At 38.9% G+C, this 27,700-nt stretch overlaps 1 protein-coding gene across 11 annotated transcripts in view; it reads right to left on the bottom strand.

The window, feature by feature from the left end:
- Positions 1–26,971, bottom strand: part of FNDC3A (fibronectin type III domain containing 3A) — a 114,941-nt gene extending 87,970 nt beyond the window's left edge. Inside the window, exons 1-3 of one of the 11 annotated variants that reach the window (XM_086329054.1) lie at positions 26,486–26,623; positions 12,535–12,695; positions 5,565–5,702 (exon numbers count right to left, since the gene is read on the bottom strand). In XM_086329054.1, the coding sequence (XP_086185180.1) occupies positions 5,565–5,702; positions 12,535–12,537 (141 nt within the window). In that variant the 5' untranslated portion in view covers positions 12,538–12,695; positions 26,486–26,623. Of the gene's footprint in view, positions 1–5,564; positions 5,703–12,534; positions 12,696–25,184; positions 25,606–25,931; positions 26,190–26,485; positions 26,624–26,763 lie in introns of those variants that run through there. The other 10 variants (XM_086329057.1, XM_086329055.1, XM_086329056.1 and 7 more) reach the window with 10 other exon arrangements.
- Between the last annotated feature and the right edge of the window lie 729 nt (positions 26,972–27,700).

The raw sequence follows: 27,700 nt of genomic DNA, 5'->3' as shown, positions 1-27,700 counted from the left end.
TGTTGGCAATTTGATCTCTGGTTCCTCTGCCTTTTCTAAAACCAGCTTGAACATGTCGAAGTTCACGATTCACGTATTGCTGAAGCCTGGCTTTGAGAATTTTGAGCAGTACTTTACTAGCGTGTGAGATGAGTGCAATTGTGCGGTAGTTTGAGCATTCTTTGGCATTGCCTTTCTTTGGGATTGGAATGAAAACTGACCTTTTCCAGTCCTGTGGCCACTGCTGAGTTCTCCAAATTTGCTGGCATATTGAGTGCAGCACTTTCATAGCATCATCTTTCAGGATTTGAAATAGCTCAACTGGAATTCCATTACCTCCACTAGCTTTGTTCGTAGTGATGCTTCCTAAAGCCCACTTGACTTCACATTCCAGGATGTCTGGCTCTAGGTCAGTGATCACACCATCATGATTATCTGGGTCATGAAGATCTTTTTTGTACAGTTCTTCTGTGTATTCTTGCCACCTCTTCTTAATATCTTCTGCTTCTGTTAGGTCCATACCATTTCTGTCCTTTATTGAGCCCATCTTTGCATGAAATGTTCCCTTGGTATCTCTAATTTTCTTGAAGAGATCTCTAGTCTTTCCCATTCTATTGTTTTCCTCTATTTTATTGCACTGATCGCTGAGGAAGGCTTTCTTATCTCTCCTTGCTATGCTTTGGAACTCTGCATTCATATCTTTCCTTTCTCCTTTGCTTTTTGCTTCTCTTCTTTTCACAGCTATTTGTAAGGCCTCCTCAGACAGCCATTTTGCTTTTTTGCATTTCTTTTTCTTGGGGATGGTCTTGATTCCTGTCTCCTGTACAATGACATAAACCTCCGTCCATAGTTCATAAGGCACTCTGTCTATCAATCTAGTCCCTTAAATCTATTTCTCACTTCCACTGTATAGTCATAAGGGATTTGATTTAGGTCATACCTGCATGGTCTAGGGAAATTTCTTCAATTTAAGTCTGAATTTGGCATAAGGAGTTCATGATCTGAGCCACAGTCAGCTCCTAGTCTTGTTTTTGCCATTGACGTTCACTCCTGCCATCTCCTGTTTGACCACTTCCAATCTGCCTTGATTCATGGACCTAACATTCCATGTTCCTATGCAATATTGCTCTTCACAGCATCAGACCTTGCTTCTATCACCAGTCCCATCTACAACTGGGTGTTGTTTTTGCTTTAACTCCATCCCTCATTCTTTCTGGAGTTATTTCTCCACTGATCTCCAGCAGCATATTGGGCAGCTGCCGACCTGGGGAGTTCCTCTTTCAGTGTCCTATCATTTTGCCTTTTCATACTATTCATGGGGTTCTCAAGGCAAGAATACTGAAGTGGTTTGCCATTCCCTTCTCCAGTGGACCACATTCTGTCAGATCTCTCCACCATGACTCGTCCGTCTTAGGTGGCCCCACACGGCATGGCTTAGTTTCATGGAGTTAGACAAGGCTGTGGTCCGTGTGATCAGATTACCAAAAGTTTACATGCATTCAATATTTTTGGAAGGTAAATGAACAGAAATTAGAGAAGGTAAAGTTAAAATAGGAAAGTGCTGAACCACACAAGAAACCAAAATATCTGAACTTTCCTTTTGTTGGTACCAATAGTGACTAGAACTAAGAGCATTTCATGTACTTTAAAGCTCAAATTCCCTAAAGCACACGTGGGGGTTCTAACAGGGTAGGAGGAACACTCATTAAGGGCTTTACCAAGAAAAGATACAATCTCAGATCAAGCACGTGCCTGAAGATGTGAAATGACACGGCCACTCTGGAAAACAGCTTGTCAGTTTCTTATAAAGCTAAACACAGATCGAGCAATGATGTTCCTAGATATTTATCCAACTAGTTGAAAACTTATGTCTAACCAAAAACCTACATATAAATGTTTAAAGCACTTTTACTTATAATTGCCAGAAACTATTAACAACCAAGCTGTCCTTTAATAGGTAAATGAATAAAGCAGTACATTCATACAATGAAGTATCATTCATATAATGTATTATTCATACAATACAATCATATAATGAATGATACAACAGCATCATTCATACAATAATAAAGAGAAATGAGCTACTGAAACAGCCACAAAAAGAAATTTTCTAGATCATATTGCTAAGCGAAAGAAGTTGGTCTGAAAGGCTACATACTGCATGATTCAAACTATAAGATATTCCGGAAAAAGATAAAAACTATAGCGACAGTAAAAATACAGCTATTTGCCAAAGTTCCAAGGGGTGGGGAGTGAGGGAGGAATAATGGAGCGTTGGGGAGTTTTAAGGAAGTTAAACTGTTCTTTATAATACTATAATAATGATACATAGTATTACACATTTCTCAAAACCCACAGAACTGTACAATGCCAAAAATGGCACCCCACTCCAGTACTCCTGCCTGGAAAATCCCACGGATGGAGGAGCCTGGTAGGCTGCAGTCCATGGGGTCGGGAAGAGTCGGACACGACTGAGCAACTTCACTTTCACTTTTCCCTTTCATGCATTGGAAAAGGAAATGGCAACCCACTCCAGTGTTCTTGCCTGGAGAATCCCAGGAACAGGGGAGCCTGGTGGGCTGCCGTCTATGGGGTTGCACAGAGTCGGACACAACTGAAGCGACTTAGCAGCAAGAATGAACCCTAATGTAAACTGTGGAACTTAATAATGTATCAACATTGGTTTATTGATACAATAATGTATCAATATTGGTTTTTATTGGTTTATTTATTGGGCTTCCCCGGTGGCTCAGATGGAAAAGAATCTGCCTGCAATGTGGGAGACCTGGGTTTGACACCTGGATTGGGAAGATACTCTGGAGAAGGGAAAGGCTAACCACTCCAGTATTCTGGCCTGGAGAATCCCTATGGACAGAGGAGCCTGGCAAGCTACAGTCCATGGGGTCACAAAGAGTCAGACACAACTGAGCAATTAAGCACATTGGTTTATTAATTGCAACAACTGTACCTATAAGATGTTAATAACAGGGGAAACTGTGGGTAAGATGTAAATGAGAAAACCTCTCAGCTCAATTTTTCTGTAAACCTAAAACACTCCAAGAATACAAAAAAGATGAATAAAATTTTTCAAACACAAAAAACAGTAAAGGTGCTGCCAGTGAAAATTAAAGATAAATGTCTATCACAGCTTCCCTAAAAGCAACACTAGCAGTAATGATGTCAGGAGTGATTCCTTCCAATTTAATTCATAAGCCAAAAGACCCACTATGTATGTGACATTGTATAAAATGCATTTGCTATAAAAAAGTGAGAAAATATTGATGAGTATTTTAGATAATCTGGATGGTCAACGATAAGAAAATTAATTTGATCTCAAGAGGTAGAACAGAAATCATCTCACATTCCCAAGAGGAAACAGAATGATATTCCCAAGACAGTAAAGACAAAGCACAACCTATCTGTTATCCTAAACTGTTAACATCATGCATGTACACGAGACTTCCTTCTGTCAGGAACTGTCTTCAGCTTGCCTCTTTACTCTGGGCACCAACCCGGTGGTGTCATATCACGAGAGGCAAGCTATTAATTTGGCCATGCTTGGCACAGCAGTAAGTTCCTGAGTTAAGACAGAGGGGTGTGTTGTCAACTGTTACCTACTTATTGCTAGCTTCAGCTCCTTACAGTCTACCATAGCTATGGGCCTATTTTGTTACACCTATACTTAGCATCAGTTGTAATTATTTCTCAGCTTACTATATCTGTTGACTTAAGTCCTGACTGACATACCTATAGAGTTTCTTCAGTCTTTTAAGCATTCATCGAGTGCTTCAATTCAAATTCAGCAAATATTTACTGAAGCTCATTTCACCCTCAAAGGTACACCTACTGTAAGCAGTTATTATTACCTCTCTCTCAGAGAGAAGTGAAGTAATTTGTCTTAAGTCACCCAAATCAAATCTATCGACCAATCCTATGCTCATTCCATTCACTGATATCTCTCCCCTAACTAGCAAAGAGTGCTAGTTAGAATTTAAGGCTTTATTCCACCTCTTGACACCTGACTTTTCAAAGCCTACATAAAAACCTGTCTTCTAGAACTACTGACTCCACCCGATCCTTCAAATCTTGCTCTAGTAAGCTCTTCTATTCCCAGCTCCTTTCTCTGTATCCGTCTACACAATCACTACTATATGCTAGCCATGGTGCTCGTAAGATCTCAAGAAAAATTCTGCCAAAAGAATCTCCTTTTGAAAGAAAAGAAAGAAAGAAATCTTAAGAGGGCATTCTGGTCTTGATTCAGCCTTTTGTCTTCCCTTTAACAGACTATACACTATAGGAGCTACATCAGTGTACTGTAATTAACTGCTTCAGAGATTCTTTCTTGTATTACACTATAAACAACTTGAAGCCAGTGATTTGCCTAAGGCAACAATGATAAAAGGCACTCCCAGAGCCTTAAAGTAAACGAATATCTGCCACATCTATTATTTTTAAGGGAGAAAAAAACCTGTTTAACAGACTTGAATTTTATCATAAAAAGCAACTTTAGTGACATGAAGTTGCTGCTAAAAGCTATCAGAGCACATGTGAAAATAAAAACCAGTGTATACTTTTCATACCACGTTTATTCAAAACAGAAAAGCTCACCACTCAATTTTTCAATAGCAAAGTGAACAGAGTAGTTCGTTATCTGGTAAGCAAATAACTGCCCACTGTAGATACTAAGTTTATAAAGTAACAAAATACAATTATATTTCTCTTAGTTTCCCAAGGAAGCAATATGAATAATGGAGCAAAAAAGCTTTGTGTGATCTTGGGCCTTTCTGAAACTCATTTCGTTTCATCTGCAATAGGGACAGGATTGCTGAAAAAATTAAATAAGATCATAAAGTTCTTAGCACATGTTTTTTCCCATAGTGAGAACTCAAATTGTTCCTTCTCTTCTCTCATTATTATTTATTATGTCCTTAATCTTTGTTTCCTTACTCACAACATTAAAATCCAGACCATACAAGGTAGCCGTGAGAATTAAGTACATCGCTTGGCACATCACAGGTACTTATGAAAGCCCATCATTCTCATCCCTTTAGGACTGCTGAGGGAATGAGGCATCAACGAAATAACAGAACTTTATTTATAAAGCCCTGGGAGAAAAACACACCAGGAATTGTGTGTTTGCTTTTAGAGGGGAGGGGGATTCTGGTGAGAAGAAAAGATTTTAATATAATGCAGGCAGTCATTTAATCATATAATTAAATCATGATTTCATAGTGATTTGAAGTAATGATCTATAATAACCATTGAGGCACAAGGTTAAACTTAGTTAAAAAACGTTCAGGGACTAGTACACTGTTTGCCTAAAGTAAAATGTTAAAAACAAGTTCAGTGGCAACTAAATAGAAACACAAGAAATTGAACGATTAATTAGTGAGACATTTTAGAAGCAGCTTCAAAAACAGTCTCATTTCATTTTCCTATGAAACCAGAACAACAGTGTGAACTGGATTTTAAAATATTAACAGGAACCCATTGTTGTGATGCCTCATTCTGTTCTAAATTTTGCATTCTTCTGAAAGAAATACATGTGTACTAGACATCAGAAATAAACATTTCAGTTTCCTTACCTGTTGTGTTCCATCTGCACTTACAATAGGGGCAGACAGAAGAGAAATATCACTACTTAAAATCTGAGTTGTATCCAGTAGTGGTGGATGTTCTGCCATTATCAGTAAGACATTAATATACCGGATAACCCTCCAACTCTGAAAAACAAAAATATATAGCCATTTGTATGTACATCCTTAAAAATACACTAAAATACAACGCATTCAAGATAAAGAGATATTCTGACTCTTTTTTCTGTCAACAGATCATTTAAGGAAACACATTTCTTGTTTACCAAACATCTGTCAATGTAGACAGCAAATCAAGATACGTTATCAGGAGCTTCTATTTAAATGCCATGTCTGTCTTGTCTGTCTCTCTATTCCTTCCATCTCTACATACCATTTATTTAATTTAACTGCCACTACTTTAGCTAAACCCTGGAATAAGAATTAAAATGCATGACTGAGTGAGGCAACTCTATCACTGATTCTTTTTAATTTGAGCCGAGAAGGTGTTTATGAAGAAACAATTAACTCTCATCACCCTATCAGTCTCTAGGAACTACACAAGAACTACAATCTTTTATTGATTCCTCAGAGCAAAACGGTAGAAAAATTTCTTCAGGATTAGAAAAAGAAACTTCAAATGTTAAGTTCTGGCTTTGGTCTCTGTCATTCTGGTTTTATTGTTTCTTCCTAAGAACCTTACAATAAGCCAAATCATTTCAGTGATGAAAGCTCATACATTTAGAACACTTTAACTGTGTACACAGTATCACCTGTTATATATTTTAATAAAAAGTAAAAGATTTGAGGTAGTATCAATCTACCATGTATAACATCAACCAATGTCAGCAAATTACATGTCAAAATGAGCACAACTGAGGTCAATCATAAATTTTATCAAATCTATACTGAAAGGTAAAATAAACATTGTTGGACGCTTGTAGTAGTCTACAATTCAGTAGGGTCAAAATGTTTAGCTTTCTTAAATGGAATTTTGTTTTTACTTATCCATCACGGCTGTGCTGCACGTCATGTGGGATCTCAGTTCCATGACCGGTATCAAACCCTCGCCCCCTGCAGTTTTCTTGGATTGCTTTCTTGTATGGCCATATTCACACTACATGCAAAGCAGTTGGTTTTATTTCAGCTTGCAAACTGGAAACTTCAGTAATGCAACTAAAATGTTGCATTTGGAAACCTAAAAGTTCCTTTCATTCCTGCCCTGTCAGCTTCTTTCAATCAATTTCTTTTAATTTTGCTACTACTCAGTTCCTATGTTCTCATTTTGTGACCACAAATACCCATTTGTTTTAAATTATGCATCTATTTTCACTTGTTTTTTTTTTTTAAATAAATTTGATATGCGAAAAAAAAGAGAAGTGATTTGTCACACTTGCTAATTTCTATGGAATGAATACACATTCCCCCACGGTCCATTCCAAGCCACCATGGTTTAAAAACTGACCTGAAAATGCCTGAATTTTTAATAATCACTTTTGTACATAAGTACAAGATGGCTCCAACATATCACTCTCTTTATCTATATGTCAATATTTGACCGTCTATGTGATAGTAATTTAATGTCTAGCAGTACTACTGCAAATTTTTTTCTAACTACTGTCAAATTAAACAATGTTTAAAAAATTGATGCCAGATACATTGCATATCTGAATGCAAAAGGTAAGACAAAAAGCTCCTAAAGATAACACAAAAGAAAATCTCATAACTGTGAGACAGAGAAAGGTTTTTTAAACAGGGTATAAATTATGTTTCTTAAATCATAAAGTAAAAGAATGACATACTGAACTTCATTAAGTACTATGATTCATTAAAAAAAATCTTTAAGAGAATGAGAAAGCAAGCCACAGAATGAAAGATATTTACAACATATATAACTGTAAAAGAGCACATATTTAGCAAATTCAGGCCTCCTAACAAATTGAGTTTTAAAAAAAAAAAGAAAAATGAAATGAGACCTGAATACACTCTTCACAAAAATAGAAATTCAAGATACCAATAAACATATGAGAAGATTCTCAAGTTCATTATTGAGAAAAAGTTAATTAAAATCACAATGAAATGCCTACCACATACTAGGATGATAAAAATGGAAAAGACTGATGATATCAAGTATTAGTGAAGCTACAGAGCAACTGACACAATCATAAGGAATGTGAATGAAAACTCATAAAAATCACTCTGGAAACCAGTTTGATATTATCTACCAAAATTGAACATGAATATGAATATTCTATAACCTGGCTATGATTCAGCTATTAGACTCCTGCTGCTAAGTCACTTCAGTCGTGTCCGACTCTGTGCAACCCCATAGACGGCAGCCCACCAGGCTCCCCCGTCCCTAGGATTCTCCAGGCAAGAACACTGGAGTGGGTTGCCATTTCCTTCTCCAGTGCATGAAAGGGAAAAGTGAAAGTGAAGTCGCTCAGTCATGTCTGACTCTTAGCGACCTCATGGACTGCAGCCTACCAGGCTCCTCCGTCCATGGGATTTTCCAGGCAAGAGTACTGGAGTGGGGTGCCATTGCCTTTTCCAATTAGACTCCTAGTATACACCAAAAAGAAATGCATGAGCATGTGTATCAAAAGATAAGTACATGAAGGTATATACAGCAGCATTCATCTTTAATAGCCCCAAACTGTAAATAATCTAAATGTCCCTCAACAGTAAATGGAACACTGTATCTGATTCATCCAACTCACTACTATACAGCAATAAAAATTTAATGGACTAGTGATACAGAGAACAAAAATGAATTTTACAAATACAATGTGAATGAAAAATAGACACAGAAGAGTACATACTGAACAATTTATAGAAAGTTTAAAAACCAATTAAATTTGTCTGGTATTAAAAATCAGGTAGTGATTGCCTTTGGAAAGGAAGAAAGGATGGGGACCGGGAGGGGCAGGAAGGCAGTTTTGGGGGTGCTGCTACTGTTCTACATCTTGACCTGGGAGGCTGTTACATGGTAATTACTAGTGTGTTATAAGCTTCCCTGGTGGCTCAGAGGTTAAAGAATCTGCCTGCAATGTGGGAGACCTGGGTTCAATCTCTGGGTGGAGAAGATATTCTTACCTGGAGAATACTCATGAACAGAGGAGCCTGGCGGGTTACAGTCAATGGGGTCACAAAGAGTCGGACGTGACTGAGCGACTTCACGTTCAGTGTATTATAAATTTAGCTGTATGCTATGTATGTACTTCTCTGCATATACTTCAATACAATTATTTTTTAAAGTTAAAATGAACACATGATCACCTCCATTGACGCAGAAAAAAAACACTTGATAAGATTCAACACACTTTCATGATAAAAATACTCAACAAACTAGGAACAGAAAGAAACTACTTCAACGTATTAAAGGCCATGTGTGAAAACCTCAGAGCTAACATTACACTCTGTGGTGAAAGGCTGAAAGCTTTCTTCTAGTCAGGAAAAAGGTTAGAATGCCCACTCTCGCCACACCTATTCATAGTATTGGACACAGTACTAGAAGTCATAGGCAAAGCAACTGGGCATGAAAAAGAAATAAGAGACATACAAATTGGGGATAAATAAGTAAAACTATCTTTGTTCACAGATGACAGGATCTTACATGTAGAAAACCCTAAAGATTTTTTTTAAAAACTTAGAACAAATAAATTTGGTAAAAATACACAATGCAAAAATTAATGCACAAAGATCAGCTGCATTTCTATACACTAACTGAAACAATCTGATATGTTTCAGGTACTTTTAAAAAGACTAATTAGGAATAAATCTAACCAAGGAGAACAAAGATTTGTATTCTGAAACCATGAAATATTGCTAAAAGAAATTAAAGAAGACACAAATAAATGGAAAGATACCCTGTGTTCAGAGTTAGAAGGCTTAATATTGTTAAGATGTCCGTAATACCCAAAGCAATCTACAGACCAAATGTGAAAGTGAAAAGTGAAAGTGAAAGTGAAGTGGCTCAGTCGTGTCTGACTCTTTGTGACCCGTGGACTGTAGCCTACCAGGCTACTCCATCCTTGGGATTCTCCAGCAAGAATACTGGAATGGGTTACCATTTCCTTCTTCAGGGGATCTTCCCCACCCAGGAATTGAACCTCGGTCTCCTGCATTGGAGGCAGACGCTTTAACCTCTGAGCCACCAGGGAAGATCACAGAGCAAATGTAATCTCTATCAAAATCTCAATGGCTTTTTTTTTTCCCAGAAAAATTCATTCTAAAATTCCTATGGAATCACAAGGAATCCAAAACAGAAAAATAATTTCGAAAAGTACAAAGTTGGACGACTCAAACTTTCTGATTTCAAAAAACATACTACAAAGCCATAGTAATCAAACAGTGTGATAATGGCATAAAGACAATACACCAATGGAATAAAACAGAGAGCCCAGGAACAAACTGTCACGTATATGGTCAAATGATCTTTGACAACGATGCCAAGACCAGTCAACAAGGAAGGGCAGTCTCTTCAACAGTGATGGGAAAACTGCATATTCACATGCCAAAAAAAAAAAAAGTTAAACCCTTGTCTTGTACACCACATTCAAAAATTAACTCAAAATGAATTAAAGACCCAAATGTGAAACCCATAACTCTCCAAGAAGATAACAGGGGGAAAGCTTCAAGACACTGGACTTGGCAATTGTTTCTTAGATATAACACCAAGAGTAAAGGCTACAAAAACAAAAATAGACAAATAGGACATCAACCTCAAATACTTTTTGTGCATCAGAGGACACACTGAATAGAGTGAAAAGGCAACCTATGGAAATGGAAAAAAAACACTTGCAAACTTAGCTCCAGTTGCTACAAAATACCACAGATTGGGAGGCTTAAACAACAGACATTTATTTCTCATAGTTCTAGAGGGTAGGAAGTCTAAGATCTGGATGCCAGCATGGTCAGGTTTTTGGTGAGGGCCCTTCCCCCAGCTTGCAAAAGGACTATCTTCTTTCTGTACCCTCACATGGCCGAGAGAGAGAAAGCCAAGAGAGAGAAAGCTCTGGTCTCTCTTCCTCTTCCTGGATTTAAAGGGCACTAATCCCATCATAGGGGCTCCACCCTCATGAATCACCTACCTCACAAAGGCCCTACCCCTTAATATCAACACATAATGGTACAGGGTTATGACATATGAATTTTGGAAGGACACAAACATTTAGTCCATACTAAATTCTGCCCCTGGGCCCCCCATCCCCCCGGCTCTTTTCATGTAAATTTAAACACACACACACACACAAACAACACATTCATTCCATCCCAATAGCCACAAAAGGCTTAACTCATTTCAACACAGAGTCTAAAATTGCACCTAAATCAGATTTGGGTGAGACCTGAGGTACAATTCATCCTGACACAAAATTCCTCTCCCACTGTGAACCTGTGAAACCTGTTAAGTTTCATGCTTCCAAACTGCAACAGTAAAATAGGCCTAACATAGACAGTCTCATTACAAAAGGAAGAAATCAGAAGGAAAGGGTGACAGGTCCTGAGGAAGTTCAAAATCTAGCAAGGCAAATACCATTAGATTTTTCAGACCAGAGAATAATATCTTTGGTTTCAGGCTCTGCCCTCTGGACCCTAAGGGGTGTGCTATCACTTCCAAAGATATTCCTTTCGCTTGGCAGAGTCTTGCCCATGTGGCTCTGCAAGGCAGAAGTTCCATTCTGTGAAATCAAAGTGGAGGTACCCTGCCCTTCAGGCCTGTGCACTCTGCCCTGATGACCCTGATCCTTTGGGATACTTCTCTATTCTTGAAGAGTAACACATGTTTAAAGCCTTCCTTCATTGCATTCTCCTTGCTTCCTTGAGTCTCACACCTGGCCCTTTAGCCCCACCTGGCAGTGTTTTTAATGGTATAATTCCATCTCTTCCTAGCTTCTGTTGAGATGCTGATTAAGTCCTTGGCTCAGGTCCACACTAATATCCTTATTAAATGGTTGGTGAGCCACACTCTTGGTGTTTTCTTCTGAAGGTGCTTTCTCATTTTTGCAACCTGGATAGGCTGAGAATGTTCCAAATACTTTTTAACTTCTGGTTCTTTTCTGCTTCACAAACCCTTCTTCAATTCATTTCTCTCTTTTCACATTTTGCTATACAGTCTGAAGGAATCAAGCCACTCCTTCAACACTTTGGTTAGAAACCTCCTCAGTTAAATATCTAGTTTTATCACTCACAAGTTTCACTTTCCACAAAATGTTAGAACATGAACACAACACCGCCTAGTTCTCCACTCCTTTATAACAGGGATCACCATTTCTCCATTGTCCAATAACAAGTTCCTCATTCTCATCTGAGACCTCATGAGAATGGCCATTACAGTCTATATTTCTACCAACATTCTGTTCATGATCATTTATGAATTCTCTAAAATAATGGAGCTTTTCTCCTCCAGCTCTCCTCTCTTCTTTCTAAGCTCTCACTATTTGCCTTTAGCAGTCCCTTAATGACAATTCTGGGCTTCCCTGGTGGCTCAATCGGTAAAGAATTTGCCTGCAAAACTTAGGCAACGCTCCACGAACCTGGGAGTAACTAGTTAGTGCAGTAGCTCTCGGGGTCCTCAGACTCAGAGGCTACCTTCATATAATCACATGTTTTGAGATATCCCTTTCCTATTCTGAAATTCACAGGTAATGCAATCTAACTATACAGATAAAAAATAAATGTGAAATACCACCTGTCACATGAAAGAGAAATCTAAAGAATATAACCTGATATATATGTCAACACGTACATGGTTAAACCGGAAGATAAATTCTACAGATTTCCAAAACACTTCATGGGGAGAACTAAGCTGGGTGAGACCACTTAGTGCTCTATTCTCGCCGGTGCTGGATGCTGCAACAAGTGATTGACAAGTAAGTTCTTTGTGACTTAGAGCAGGTTACTTTTTTCTCTGAGCTGGAGTGTCCTCATATTGAAATGAGAACACTGCTTATTTCACAGGAATGCTGCCTGTATCACTTACCATCACATACGAAGCACTTAGGACCACATCTAGCCCATAGTAGGATCTCAGTGAATGTTGATTCTCATCATTTCTTTCTTGGAGGGGTCAAAGTTACTGTGGGTCCAAGGGTTATTTGTCCTCTTTGCAAGGTATACCTGATTGGGCTTAGTGTTCTCCTACTGGGGGAAATGAGAAGTGGGAGTAATTCAAAGACCAAAATGTTAAAGAAACAGTGACTTTTACTGCTCTCCACTGCTCCCGCCCCTTCTCCAAGTAGGTGAAATTAACATGGGTCAAATTGCCCTTCCTTCTCCCCAGCTCAGTCTTTTCATGCTAGGGACCTTAGTTCCATTCAGTTGCGTCCAACTTTTTGCAACCCCATGGACTGCAACACAACTTTTTCTGGCACATACGTCAAAAGTTTGTCCAGCCTCTACCCATTCAGTTCAGTTGTTCAGTCGTGTCCGACTCTTTGCGACCCCATGAATTGCAGCACACCAGGCCTCCTTGTCCATCACCAACTCCTGGAGTTCACTCAAATTCACATCCATTGAGTCGGTGATGCCATCCAGCCATCTCATCCTCTGTTGTCCCCTTCTCCACCTGCCCCCAATCCCTCCCAGCATCAGTCTTTTCCAATGAGTCAACTCTTCGTATGAGGTGGCCAAACTCTACCCATTACCCAGTTCCAAAGCCACTTGTACATTTTTAGATAAATATGTTACCATTGCACTCTACTTATCATACCAATTACTGTCTTAGCTTGTGCTACTGGAACAAAATACCATAGACTGGGTGGCTTAAACACCACACATTTCTCACAGTTCTTGGAGGCTGAGAGTCCAAGATTAGGTGCCAGCACAGATTCTTGGTGAGGGCCCTCTTCCTGGCCTGCGAATGGCTACTCTCTTGCTGTATCTTCACATGGCCAAGAGAGAGAAAGCTCTGCCCTCTTCTGTGTCTTATAAGAATTAGTGAATCCATCATGAGAGCTCCAGCTTCATGACCCCATCTAAGCTTAATAATCTCCCAAAGACTCCACCTCCAAAAACAATCACACTGAGGTTTAGGGCTTCAAGATATGAGTTTGTGTGGGTGGGTGGGGGGAGGAGATATTCAGTGACAACACTACTAGGTTTAGAAACAGTACTGTTTTCTCACTCAGTCCCTGTCATAATTCTGAAGCTGTACTAGTTTCCTTGTGCATACACTTTATTTCCTAACCTTATTAACAGCCATCCATTCGACATGAATTTGTTCTATTTTAATGATGCTGCTGTCATAATGATAACAGTCGAGACCTAGAAGCCAAGGTAGATAACTCATGGAAATAAGCTTGGCTGGGGGTTTGAAACTTCAGCTCTACTTGTTCAAAAAGTATGTGGGAAAATACAAAGAAAGATCCTACTTGGATTACAGCCAGAGTGTAACTGACAGACACACAGGAAAATTATGTACATTTATTAATATATTGAGAAATCCAATATGTTTTTTTGGTCTTTTGCCTTGTCTAAATCAATGAAACTAAAAATTATAGGATTCCAAGGCCACACATGAAATCACAAGACTTTTATACACTCCAAGGTAGATTTAGTACATTTAAATCTACATTTTAGGATTACTTGAAAATATACATATGAATAAACATTAGGTAAAAGTATTAAAATTACAGTAGCAACTATATTAAGATAGTGGAATTACAGTATAACTGTTTTGTAATGTGGCTATGGTTATATCACTTTTATCAAAATTCTGATTTAAAAATGAACAGTCTCAAGAAGCCACAACTTCTCAAGGCAACTACAGAGTCACATCCAGCTGTAATAAACTATCTAAATACCCTTTCAGGGAAATTTCAAGAAATTCTGCTTGAACTTGGACTTTTATCCAAATTACTAATTCATCTGAACTGATATCCTAAAATGTTACTTTTCCAATTTAGATCCTATTTTTTTTCCAATGTCTGGACTTTTTACTTTCTAAACTTGACTGCTGCTGCTGCTGCTGCTGCTAAGTTGCTTCAGTTGTGTCCGATTCTGTGCTACCTCATGGTACATTAGATTAAAAAAGAGGAGGGGGAGCATTTTAAAATTCCCCTGCAGTGAAACTTACCAAGATGAAAGTCACAGAAATCACTATGTAAAATCTTATTATTTCTTATCAGAACCCCAAAACAAACATTTCACAGATCTAACAATAAGTACATGATGTTAGATTATATTTTTCCTAAGACTAATTAATTAAATTACCCTGTTTGATGTTAATGGTACTCCAGAAAAATGACTCTTAAAAATATATGTAATTTGGGACTTCCCTGGTGGTCCAGTGGTTGAGAATCCACCTTGCCACGCAGAGGATGCAGATTCAATCCCTGGTCAGGGAACTAAGATCCCACATATCGCAGGGCAACTGAGCCTACACATGGCAACTAGAGAGTCTGTGCACCACAAGTAAAGATCCTGCAAGATGCAACTAAGACTTGACACAGCCAGGGCTTCCCTGGTGCTCAGTGAATGCAGGAGACACAAGTTCGATCCCTGGTCTGGAAAGATACCACATGCCACGGAGCAGCTAAGCTCATGTTTCATAACTATCAGGGCTGTGGTTTAGAGCCTGGGAACGCAATCACTGAAGCCTGTGCACCAGTGTCTCCTGCTTGGCAAGCAGATTCTTTACTGCTGAACCACCTGGGAAGCCTGGATGAGGTTTAGGGGAGTGGTTTAAATATAACTGTACAGACTGGTAAGTGTCTTGCTTTTTCACATAAAATGTCTTAAGAGTTTTCTAAAGAAGTGTATCTGTATCTACTCCATCCTTTTTCATGACTATCTAATATTCTACCAGGGGGGTACACTGTAATTTATTCCAGCGATGAGCACGACATGCTTTCATCTTTCTTCATGTATTTCCCTTTCTTCAAGGAAAAATCATGTAATATTCTCTATGAACCTATGATATTATTTCTGTATTACAGATACACAGAAATGAAACTTTTGGTTTAGAAGTATACACTTTCAAAATTGATAGATACAACTAAACTTCTACCCTAAAAAGATAAAACTGTTCATACTCTGTTCAACAGTTTGAGTGGCTACTTTCCAATTTGATACTTAGCTAAGGTTTTCCAATTTTTGCCAATTAGCAAAGATTTAAAAATATCTTATCTCATCGATGTTTTACATTTCTCTTATTATTGCTGTTTGAGTATCTCTTCAAAACTGTATAGGCTACATTTCTACTCTTATGAATTTCCTACTTACATCCTTTCTCATTTTCTACCAGGTTGATTTGTAGGCACACCTTGTATACCTTGACTATTAACTTTGTCTATTACATGTCAAATATTTTAGCCCAGGCCACCACTGCTTGTCTTTTTTAATGCCATTTAAGTTTGACATCTCATTTGAAATGGCTTTCACTGCCCTGAAATTTTTTTTAAATTCATGTCTTCCAAAATTTTTGCCATTTTATTTTTTACTTACTGAATGTATTTAGTCCAACTGGAACTTAGTTTTGAGAGTGCCACAAAGTGAGTACTTAATTATCTTTACCTCAACAGGACAGCCAATTGTCTAACATCATTTATAGACTAGCTCTTCCATTACTCACTTGTTTATCATATAATAAATTCTTCTGTAACCATGGAGCTCCTCCTGAATTCCTTATTCTGTTCCTTTGATCAACATGCTCATTCCTACTCCAAACTCTTAATAATTATAATTTTACAGTATGTTTATCTTTTTTTAATTTTTTAATATAAATTTATTTATTTTAATTGGAGGTTAATTACTTTACACTATTGTATTGGTTTTGCCATACGTCAACATGAATCCGCCATGGGTATACACGTGTTCCCCATCCTGAACCCCCCTTCCACCTCCCTCCCCGTACCATCCCTCTGGGTCATCCCAGTGCACCAGCCCCAAGCATCCTGTATCATGCATCAAACCTGGACTGGCGATTCGTTTCATATACGATATTATACATGTTTCAATGCCTGTTTTTTATCTTTGAAAACAAAAGGTAAATTCCCTTTTGTTATGCTTCATGTTGAAACTTAACTGTCCATTCTGGTGCACTTTCTTTCTCAAAACTTGAAACATCAGTTGGTCAAATCCCATTTTAAAAATTCTGTTGGATTTCTAATTAGGATTACACTGTCTTTACTGAATAATTTGGTAATTAAGTTCTCACATTCAGAAATATACTATTCTATCAATTTAAGATCTTCTTGTACTTTTTTTCTTCAGACGGTACAACATATTTCTAAAAATTTCTTAAGTATTTTATAATTTAAGCTTCTACTTTTCTTACTGTTTTTCACAGTTGGTTATTGCTGGTTTATAAGAAAGCTAATGAATCTAAGTTTATCCAATAGCAACTTGATTTACTGAAATCTCTTTTTGATTCAAATAATTTTCTGTTGCCTCTCATATTTTCTAAGTAGATAATCATATCAATTGCAAACAGTAACCATAATATATTCCACCTCACTCCTCTTCCCCGTTATTTAGAGGTTATTTTTCTTGTTTCTTAATGTACTAGCTACTTTGACCAATGTTCCTTTCTTTTAATGAAAGTACTCTAACAGTTCACTATGACATTTAATACAGGTTTCTGGTACTCTCTTTACAAGATTATTTTTGGTTGATAAAAAGTTGTCAGGAATAACTGAATTTTAGAAAATGATTTCTTTTTTTTAACATCAAAGAGAGAAACATACTTTCCCCCATTAACCTATTAATATAGTGAATTACATTAATATATTTCCTAATACTGAATCAATATTACACTCCTGGAATTCTACATATCAGAACTGGTATGATTCAAAGCTAGGCTCTTGAGTCAGATGCTGGGTTCAAATCCCAAATCTTTCACTAACTAGTTATATGATTTTAAGCAAAAATGCTTATATGATTTAACTTCTTTGTGCTTCAGTTTCTTCATTTTAAAAATGATGACAATAATATCTACCTCAAAGAATCGTTTTAAGGATTAAGTAAACTAATATATATAAAGTTGTTTACAATAATATACAGAATACAGAAATCATTTAATACATAAATAATTATTATCATTTACTGAGTGCCTTACATTTGCCAGCCAAAAGGTATGCCGCATTATAGGGGTCAGCAAACGAAGACCTGTGCACTGAATCTGGCCTCCTGCCAGCTTTTATTGGCATGCGGTTATATCTAATATTTACAATTTATCTCTGGCTATTTTTAAGGCTCCTAAACCACAGTTAAGTAGTTGCAACAAAGTTCATATGGCCACAAAGCCTAAAATACTTGCTATCTGCTCCTTTACAAGAAAAAAACAAAACAAAATTGCCAACCTGTGAAGTACTCTTCAAACTCACAGAGTTCAGTCTAACAGATGAGACAGGCAAGTTAAAATATATATATACATGCTACAGTATGTTACATACACATTCATGATATTCTGAGCATACTGGGGAAGCATACAGCAGTTCAGTACTAAACTACAGAAAGGATTCACACAAGAAAAGAGAGATAAGAGAAGAGGTATTTTATTTACTTTTCATTTTAAAATATTTTTATATGCCTTTCCTTTTTATCCAAGTGTGTGAATTGCTACACAAAAGGAATACAATGTTGATTTCTGTGACATTCATATTCTAAGTATCCAAAACATTTAAACTTTTTAACAAATGATAGATATATAAGTAAATGGTGAGAACAAGAATTTGGATACCTAACAATGACTAGAAATGCCTATCAAAGGTCTAGATATATGTATCCCATGGCAAGTATTTTACTTGCCATGTTTAATAGGCTCTTTCTTTTTTAATCCCTATAACAGCTAATTCTAGGAGACAGATCCCTGTATTACCCCTCTTTAACATAAGAAACTAAGGTAAAGTAATATGTTCATGTTCATAACAGCCAGTAAGGTATAACAACCTATACCTGCCTAACATAAAACACAGGCTGTTTATACTACAAAGCTGGCAAGTGATGGGAAATAGATATAGTCAAAGAATTTGTTATTGTTTAGTTGCTAAGTCATGTCCGACTCTTTGAGACCTCATGGACTGTAACCGGCCAGGCTCCTCTGTTCATGGGATTTCCCAAGCAAGAATACTAGAGTGGGTGGCCATTTCCTTCTCCAGGAGATCTTCCCGACCCAGGGACCAAACCTGCATCTCCCGCACCGCAGGCAGATTCTTTACCACTGTACCACCCGGGAAGCCCAGCTACGGGATATCAGAGTACAAACTCTGAAGATAAAGACAGAATACATTATAATTGACACAGCAGGAAATGTAGTGTAGTTTAATTTCTAAAACTGAGCAATGATTTAAATAAATTTGTATTTTTGAAGGAACAGTCTGGAAGCAGCCTGAAGATGAACTAGATAGAGGGACAGCTGCCCACACATTCTACCCAAACTCTACTCTGTCACACACATTAGACCAGTTTTGGCCAGGTTCAAGTAATTGATAAAAAAATATAATTCTAGGACACTATGGCATTTGAGGAATAATGATCTGAAGTATTGGAAAGAGCTAGTCCTAATACAGAAGAAACAAAAATATATTTCATAAACTACTAACTAAAATGTAAGGGAAAATATATATTGCAAATGAAAATATGACATAGAAAAAAATCAAGTCTAAGAATGAAACTGTGATTGAGAATGGCTGTCACAAAAAAGACTCATAGACTTAAGAGAATGAATTTATGGTTACTGAGGGGAAGGGTGGGAGGGAGAGATACAATGGAAGTTTGGGATTGACATGTATACACTGCTATATATAAAATAGATAACCACCGAGGACCTACTGTACAGCAAGGGAACACTGCTCAATACTCTGTAACAACCTAAATGAGAAAAGAATTTGAAAAAGAATAGATCCATGTATAATTGATCTCCAGAGAAGGCAATGGCACCCCACTCCAGTTCTTTTGCCTGGAAAACCCCATGGACGGAGGAGCCTGGTAGGCTGCAGTCCATGGGGTCGCTAGAGTCGGACACAACTGAGCAACTTCACTTTCACTTTTCACTTTCATGCACTGGAGAAGGAAATGGCAACCCACTCCAGTGTTCTTGCCTGGAGAATCCCAGGGACGGGGAAGCCTGGTGGGCTGCCGTCTCTGGGGTTGCACAGAGTCGGACACGACTGAAGTGACTTAGCATAACATAGCATAACATAGCATAATTGATCTCTCTGCTGTATACCCGAAACTAACAATGCATTGTCAATCAACTATACTCTAATAAAAAAAAAGAAATCTTTGGAAAACAAAAAAGAATGGCTATCACAAGCCAACCAAAAAATTTAGAGAATGAAAACATAATAAAAATCACAAAAAATTATGTCTTCACTTTTATTTTTATTTAAGCCAATCTTAAGACAAATGGATTTTGAAGTAAATGAAATCATTACTCCCTTCAAGCCAGATCTCAACAAAAGTACACAGTTGTATTTGACATCTATTCCTGCAAAGAAAGCATATAATTACTTTTTAAAGAAAAGTCTTAACTGTGCTTTAAAATGTACTTAAACATCTGTTTAGAACTGCCAGAGAAGTAGGCAGATTTTTTTTTCCTCCTCACTAGGGAATTGGATTTCACTAAGATATTACTTAAATTGTTCAAATTATTCTGTTCAAATACATGTTAAAATGTGGATTCTGAAGAAGGAAAGCAGAACACGGTGACTTTCAGACATTTTTGATAGAGGCTGATTAACAATCTGTCAAATTTAGAGATCTTTTACACCAAGGTTTATTTCAAAGCACATATCATACTTATTTTGTATTTCTAACAACTAGCACATAAGCAATCTCAAGAAGTGAGGCAGGAAGAGATGGAAGTCAATCAGAATAGTTTCATCTGTAAAATCAGAGTACCACCACATATCTGGCAGTCTATATAGGATTTTAAAAAATATAATCAACTTTCCAGTCAGAGTTCAAGTGGATCTTATTACTATACATACAGAAATAGTCATCTACTTGGAAAAAAAAAAAAAAAACATAAGGAATTCACTTTTGCATATTTCTATCCCACTGTGAAAAGACTAGCTGAATTTCCTTTGAGTAGATCAGTATTCTCCTGCAAAGAGGAACACAGGCGTTGGATAGGGACAATGAAAGATTAATAAGAATGGAAAGAAAGCTTTTAAAATGTGCACCGTCTATGCCAAGAAGGCAGTTAAAAGTTTTGAGTAAACCAAATGTTTACTGGAATACTATTATTTACAGAACTTTGGAGGATAAAGCTTGAACTCGTGATTTCTGGTCTTACTAAAAAAAGATTGCACTGCTTCCAATGTAGTAGTATTAATGTAAAAACATATGGTACATTAATACCACCATGGTTTCCAACATCCCTTTGGATGCTCACAATATTTCTGTGGGGAAAACAGGATATATATTACTCTCCATTTTAAGAACTGGGAACCCAAGACTGAAAAAAAAAACACCTAATCTGAAATCATATGGCCAATAAGGGTAAGTTGGAACTAAAATCCAAAGTACTTTTATCTCCTATCTAGGAAACGGAAACAGCTGGAATAATGAAGCTGTTTCAAATTATGACAAAAGTGGGGTGGCAAAGTGAATTTTTAATTTCTCCTTAAAGTGAAATTTAAAAAGCTGAACTTTTATTATGTAGCAATTCACGAAGGCTTGAAATTTAGTTCAAAAGGTCTATAATGCCTTAAAACCGAAAACAGTACACACATACACAAAGCATGGAAAACGCTAGTACAAGTAAAAGGGCAAGAGTTAACTTCAGTTTGGGGGTTTTGTTGCTTTGTCTGCTTTTAATGTTTTTAAGAGGAAAAAAAGAAACTCTACTGATTTTACCCAGACAGCTCTCCATCTTATATATCTTTACTTTTCCCAACACCTAATGCTATCTCTGACATACAGAATGTACTGATTCAAAGAAACCTCTCATGCTATATTCTTACTTTCTTGATAAGACAAAATACAGAGTAACCCTAGCCAATTTTATTCATGCAATCATAACCTGAAGCACCACTATTTAGCTGGTAATGGTACATGAAACACAATGTGCTGAAGGAAACAGAACTGCCGAAACATACACCTATAAATTTAGAAACTTCAAAAGAGGTATTTCATGTAGAGGAATCTTCAAAATAACCGATACTTACCCTTTAAATCACTGTAACTTATCTCTAAACAATCATAATGAAAATATTTTAAAAGAGACGTCTAGGTCTTTTTTCTCTGCCTCAATCTACATGTGATACAATCTTTTCTTGATGACTCAAGCTCATCAATGTGAATGTCAATTATGTGACTCTTGGAGTTACTGAGGGATGTTGCAACTGCTCTACTCTTTACTAACTCCTCATCAACTACTTTTACAGACGCTGTTTCCTGCTGCCTGCTCCCCAATTGTCATTTGCAGGCCACCAGCATCCTAGCCAAGGCTTCTACAATGACAGCTGTAGTTTAAAATATGTACAACCTGAATAGGCAGTTGATATACTTAGTCTTATACAGATTCTAAATCAAGCCCTGGAGTAGCTATTTTCACTGCTCTAAGGACTAGCTCAAAGGCTTTTCTTCTTTCACTTCCTAGTTGTGAAACTCAGTCTAGGCAGTTGCTAGAAGTCTGGTCACAAAATAACAATTACAATAGAAGTTATTTCTGCATGTTCTCTTTATTTTTATCTTAACATATGGAAAAAGATAAATGATACTCAAAACACACAAAACAACCATGTAGACAAATGATGTAAGGCAGCTCACATTATGTGCTATATGGACAATTAACTAGCCAATTATTAGCCAACAGTCAGCAAAGTAGGCCCGCTGGTCAAATTCTGCGATTGGAAGAAACAAATAAAAAAGGATATTCAATAGAGACTATAAGTGGCCCACAAGGCCTAAAGTATTAGCTATCTGGCACTCTACAGAAAGTCCGCTGATCCCTGATCTAAGCTATAAACACACACATATAAAATATATAAGCTATTCTTCAAACATAAAGCTTAAGTTATTAATATGTCAAAGTAGATGCAGCACTCTTCCAGTGATGGCTTCACAATGATACGGGCAAACTGTCCTGTCCAGCCCTGCCTGTTCCTTTCTTGACCATGTCTTGGCACTTGGCCAAAATCTTGTCTTTAACCTTCTTTTCATCTTCCTCCTGATACTTACCCTCTCAGACTGGTCTCCTTGAATGTCCTTCCTTTTGCTTGATCCCGAAATCCTTCCTAAGATTCAAGTCTGACTTCTTCTGAATGCCTTCCAGGATCATTCCTGCCTTCAGTAGCCTCACTTTCCTTTAAATTCCAGTCCTTACCACATAATTTAATAAGGCCATCTTGTATTTTTTGTTAAGGATTTCTTGTGTGTTAGTCTAGTATCCCCAACTAGTCTGTAAACTACTTGAAGGAAGGAAACACATCCCATTGCTTTTGTATCCCCACTCTAATAGCTCACCATCGTCTGAGCATGTCATCTCCCCAGAGATGACACATGCAACTCTCTATCTTGAGGAAAAAAAGCCTGAGGCCTGGTAATGGATGATAAGTGATTGGAAATATCAAAGGAAGACACATACAAAGGAACTTGATGTAAGACCATAGATTACACCACAAACTTATAAAGTATATGTGAAAGGTAAAGCAAAACTACCACAGTGGGAGGATGGAGATAAGATCAAGGGATAAGGAGGCCACAGCATAACACTCTGAAATAAAATGAGGCCAAAATATTAAGAAAATACTAAAAGCTCTCAAAACAGGTGAAAAAAAATTGTCTTTCACCATTACTGGTCATTCATTTCTTTCAAGCAAGCAGCTCTCGACACTGATATCCACAGGGGCCATTTTTCTTTTTCTTTTTGCAATGTGATAAACAGAAGCACTGAAAAAGACTCAGTGGAATTGCAGGCAGAGCATTCTAAACCTTTGGATTTACAATATTGTGAATTTATTTGAAATCTGCTAGAGACTGCTCGAGGGAAAAAAGCAATCATTTATCTTTTGATCACCTGGCTAATAAAACTGGAAATCATATGCATAGCCCTACATCATTCTCAAAGACATCATCTAGACTCATTTTCATAGAAAAATGCAACAAGAACATTTAAAAAAAAAAACCTTAGATTACCTCATCAAACTGTACTTTAAAAATACAGGCAAAATAGAAGATGCACAAGCCTTGGGTATATACACATTAAAATATACAAATATTTTTTAAACAGACATAACTATTAACCATCAATCTAAACTAAAAACATAAATTAAATGCTCTTTACCCAAGTAAAGCTACTAAAGATGATGAGAATATTAATCATGCATCCCTGTTCTTTTCTGCGTTTTGTAGCCTCTCAATCCTGACCTCTGCCTGGCTGGTCAGAGAAGAGGAAGAAATTTTTTCTTAATCAGTAATAAAATATGCTCAATATTATACCATAGAACTTAAAAAATTAGAACATAATTATTAAATGCAGGAGAAAATAAATCAGCTTTCAGTTACTCATATAAAGGGGGAAAGTGATGACACAGATGACATCAAAAGATAATCCTAAATCTGTTTTTTTGAATGCATACCATTAATTTGGGAGAAGTAAATTACCCCTATGTTTGATTGAAACCAATGTTAACTAGCAGTTAATTTTTCCTAAACAGTCAATGATTTTTGAGGGTTCAGACAAAATGGAAAAAGAGGGAGTTCATTCAGAAGCATACAGGTGGTTAAAAGCAGCCAGCCTGAGATAAAAAAATTTTCAGTTAACCTACCCAAGAAAACTGAGACATGTTCTCTGAAAGGAAAAAAGAAAATTTCATAAAATTTACTATGATAGTGCTAAAATTCAGAAACAAAATTATTTATAAAAATTTTAACAAAAATTTTTTTTTCCTGTCAAGTCAGTACCCTCTCTTCCCACTAACTGGTATAAGTGGTGATGGCAAGAATTATCAGTGGGTTAAGAAGCTGAAAGCAAAATTTTAGGCACTACATTATAGAAGATGTGTTACAACCAATCCTTTTTATCACTGTTTTAAGTCCACCATCTGTCTCAGTGTGCACTTTTATCTCATTACTTGAGCAAAATCAAATCAACCGAGAAAATATCAAAAAGGCAGGAGATTCATTTCTCTGGACTATTTTTAGGTGATTTAAAAGCTTACACGATGGCAAGAACTACAGATTTAGCAAATACACGAAAACTAAATATTTATCCAAATACAAGATCATAGCCATAAGACTCAATTAGTTTCTGCCTAACATATGGCTCCAACTCCTGGGTGGCATATGTTTAGCACTAGTGCTGGTACTATCGTGGTGATAAAATATTATAGTAACAGTTCAACTTTTCATTCTTATAGTACAGAAAAAAACCAATTTTGCTTTCAAGAACTAAAAACACGGAAAGCAGCAAAATTGTTTTGCCGCTCAATTTCGAGTCCACAAATTACATGCACATGAGCTTTACAGAGTCAAAAAAAATCCTGTCAGCCTGGTATTCTTAGTTAATAGATGCTCAGACGCAAAGGTGTCCAAAGAAACTTACATGAAATTTCACAAAAGAAAATCCCGAATTTACGATTCCTAGCACCCCCACTATCCATTATCCACCCCCTACCCCTACAAAAAAAATCCCAAGGTTTTTTTTTTTAACGCTAACAGTTTAATAAAAGAACGACTTACATTAATTAAAATAGCCCCTTTTCTGCCCGCGATTTTACGGCTAAATTATGAGTTCATTTTCCTTTACCTAACACATGACGTCCTTCCACCGCCGTGTCAAAAGTTCAAAGATCCAGGTTGTTAAACAGGGCGAGGACTGCAGCCTGGAGTCCAACCCCCCCGCGACTGAACAGGTGGTTAACTCAGCCCGCTGAAGGAACGGCCAGGTACCGGGACCAGCCAAACAAGATCAAACACACCCGGGCGGGTTTTCGAGGTTTGAACCCCAACAGGCGCGGGGGTCTCTTCAGAGGGGCGTTCAAGTTCGGCGGCCGCCGGGCGGCCACAAGCCCGGGCGCTGCGGACGCTCGGCGATCCTCTCCTGGAGGGCTCCGGCACTCGACCCCCGCGCCGCCAGGAGCGGCGCTGCTCGCCGCGGGCCGCCGGCCAGGGGGGGCGGAGGGCGGACCGCCCGCGCCCCCGCGCCGCCTCCGCGGGCTGGTGGCGGGGCCGTGGCCGCGCCCCCGCGAGCGCCTCCCGGAGAGACTGGGGCCCGGCAGGTGCCCGACAAGCGGATGCGTCCCGCCCGCGGCCCACTCCCCCCGCTCGGCAGAGCGCGCGCCCCCAGGACGGGGTGGGCCGCGCCCCTCGACGGGCCCGAACCCCCTCTCGGTGCCCCGGCCCTTCACACTCAGCCTAACGGATTCCGTGACGCCTGCCCCGGGGCGCGACGCCCGCCTTTCCCGAAGGGAGCGCCCGCGCTCTCACCTCCGAGTCACGCCGCTCTGAGGCGGAGGAAGGCGGCTACCCCGGTGCCTCTTCTTCGGGTTCCTGATCGTCCTCGCTCCACCTCAGCGGCAGAGCCAGCTCTCGGGGCCGCCGCAGCCGCCGGCGCACTGACTGTTGGGGTGGTTTCCCGGCAGTGACGGCGCCGCCTCAGCCCCGCTCCTCGCTCCCTCTCCGCGTAGCTCCCGCTTTCTGTTTCACCCGAGGGACCGCGAACGCCGCCGCCGCCATGCTTACTACGGAGCCGGGAGGAGGAGCCCGGAGTCGGCTCGCCGAGTGCGGCTGCGCGAGCCCCGCCGACGGCGCCCCCGGCCGGCCCGGACCCCGCGTCCCCGCCCCGCGCCCGCGCCCGCCGCCCCGCGGGTCTTTCCCCGGAGCGCCGGGCTGCCGAGTAACCCCACCACGCCGCAAGCCCGGACGCCCACCGCCCTCCCGGGCTCCGGGCTCTTTCCCGAGGCCCGACTGCGCCCGAGTCGTCGTAGCGGCGACACTAGGGAAATGAGGAGTTAATAATGGACGTTCCTGGGACCACTCACACAATTTCTCAGTCCAAACTCTAAAAGGCTCCCTGTGAGGCGCACCGGGTCTGCCTCTTTCCGAAAGCGCAAAACTTAATGCCGGCAGGTGCTTTTAAAGACACTCCCCCGAGGAACAGGAAGCCAACCGAAGTGGGCTTGGATGTTTTCAATTCCAAACGCTTTAGTGCCCGGGATCTCCTCAGCAAGCAAAAATACTTAGATATTTACTGCAGTTGAAAATGTGGGGGTTAGTTTTTTAGTCTCTTCCCCAATCAAATCGCGTGGAATCCCATTACCTTAATTTGTGCTCCAGCCCGAAGACCTGGAAGGGAACGCAGTCGAGATTTCCCTGAACCTCCAGCGACTGGGGGCGCTGCAATAATGCCTGAGGGCTGCCCTGGGCTGCTTCCTTTTGCGGGTTCTACTAGAAGACTTGGGATGGGGGTAGTCCTTGGGACGGGGAGTCTAACCCAGGAACTGTCCCTTCAGAAACAATGGTGATGTAACCAGGCTTCTTTGTCTGGCTTTATTTCGGTTTTTTAATTGTGCTGCCTTTCAAAAATAGCAGTGCTTTTTTCTTCCACCTTTTAACAGGAATTCTCTGAAAATGTATTTATTCCCTACCTTCTTAAGGAATACAGTGGTTAATGAAATCCTTTGTTGATGACTGGCCATCAGATGCCATACCTTGGCCATAACCTAAAGTCCCAAAAGATTGCTGAGGTATATAGGGTCTCTACTTAGGTGATCTCTCTTTTTTTTTCTCTCTCTCTTTGGAATGTTCTCATCACCTTTTCTAATATCTGTTACTGCTGCTCCTCTTCTCATCTGCCTCTTGAACCACTCAGATCCTTCTTCTCATCCTTTCTACTTTACTGTTTATTTTTTACTCTTTTCTCCTTTCTTGTGTTCTTTATGGCGCCAGGTAATGATTGATGAGGTGTTTATATCCACAATCAGCCAATGAGAGATTTGGTTTCTTCCTCTTCTTCCCATCAGTAAATAGGACAGTGACTCTATATAAAATGGTATCTTGAGATATTTTCATTGTTGTTCACTCTCAAAAGTTCTTTTCCTGCAAGAGAGAGAGGTGTTTCCTTTTCTTAACTTCCAGATTTGGCCCTCTTCCAGACAATTGCTGGAAAGCTGATCTCTGAATAACTGAAGCATAACTCTATGTTTTAAAATAGGATTTATCAGAGTGTGGGTGAGTTGGGTGGCTTCTCCATATTG

The sequence above is a fragment of the Bos grunniens genome, chromosome 12, assembly GCF_055505025.1.
Source record: "Bos grunniens cultivar Pamir isolate PY7600 chromosome 12, Bosgru_T2T1.0, whole genome shotgun sequence".
NCBI classification, from domain to species: Eukaryota; Metazoa; Chordata; class Mammalia; order Artiodactyla; family Bovidae; genus Bos; species Bos grunniens.
This window is presented reverse-complemented; position numbering and strand designations above follow the sequence as displayed.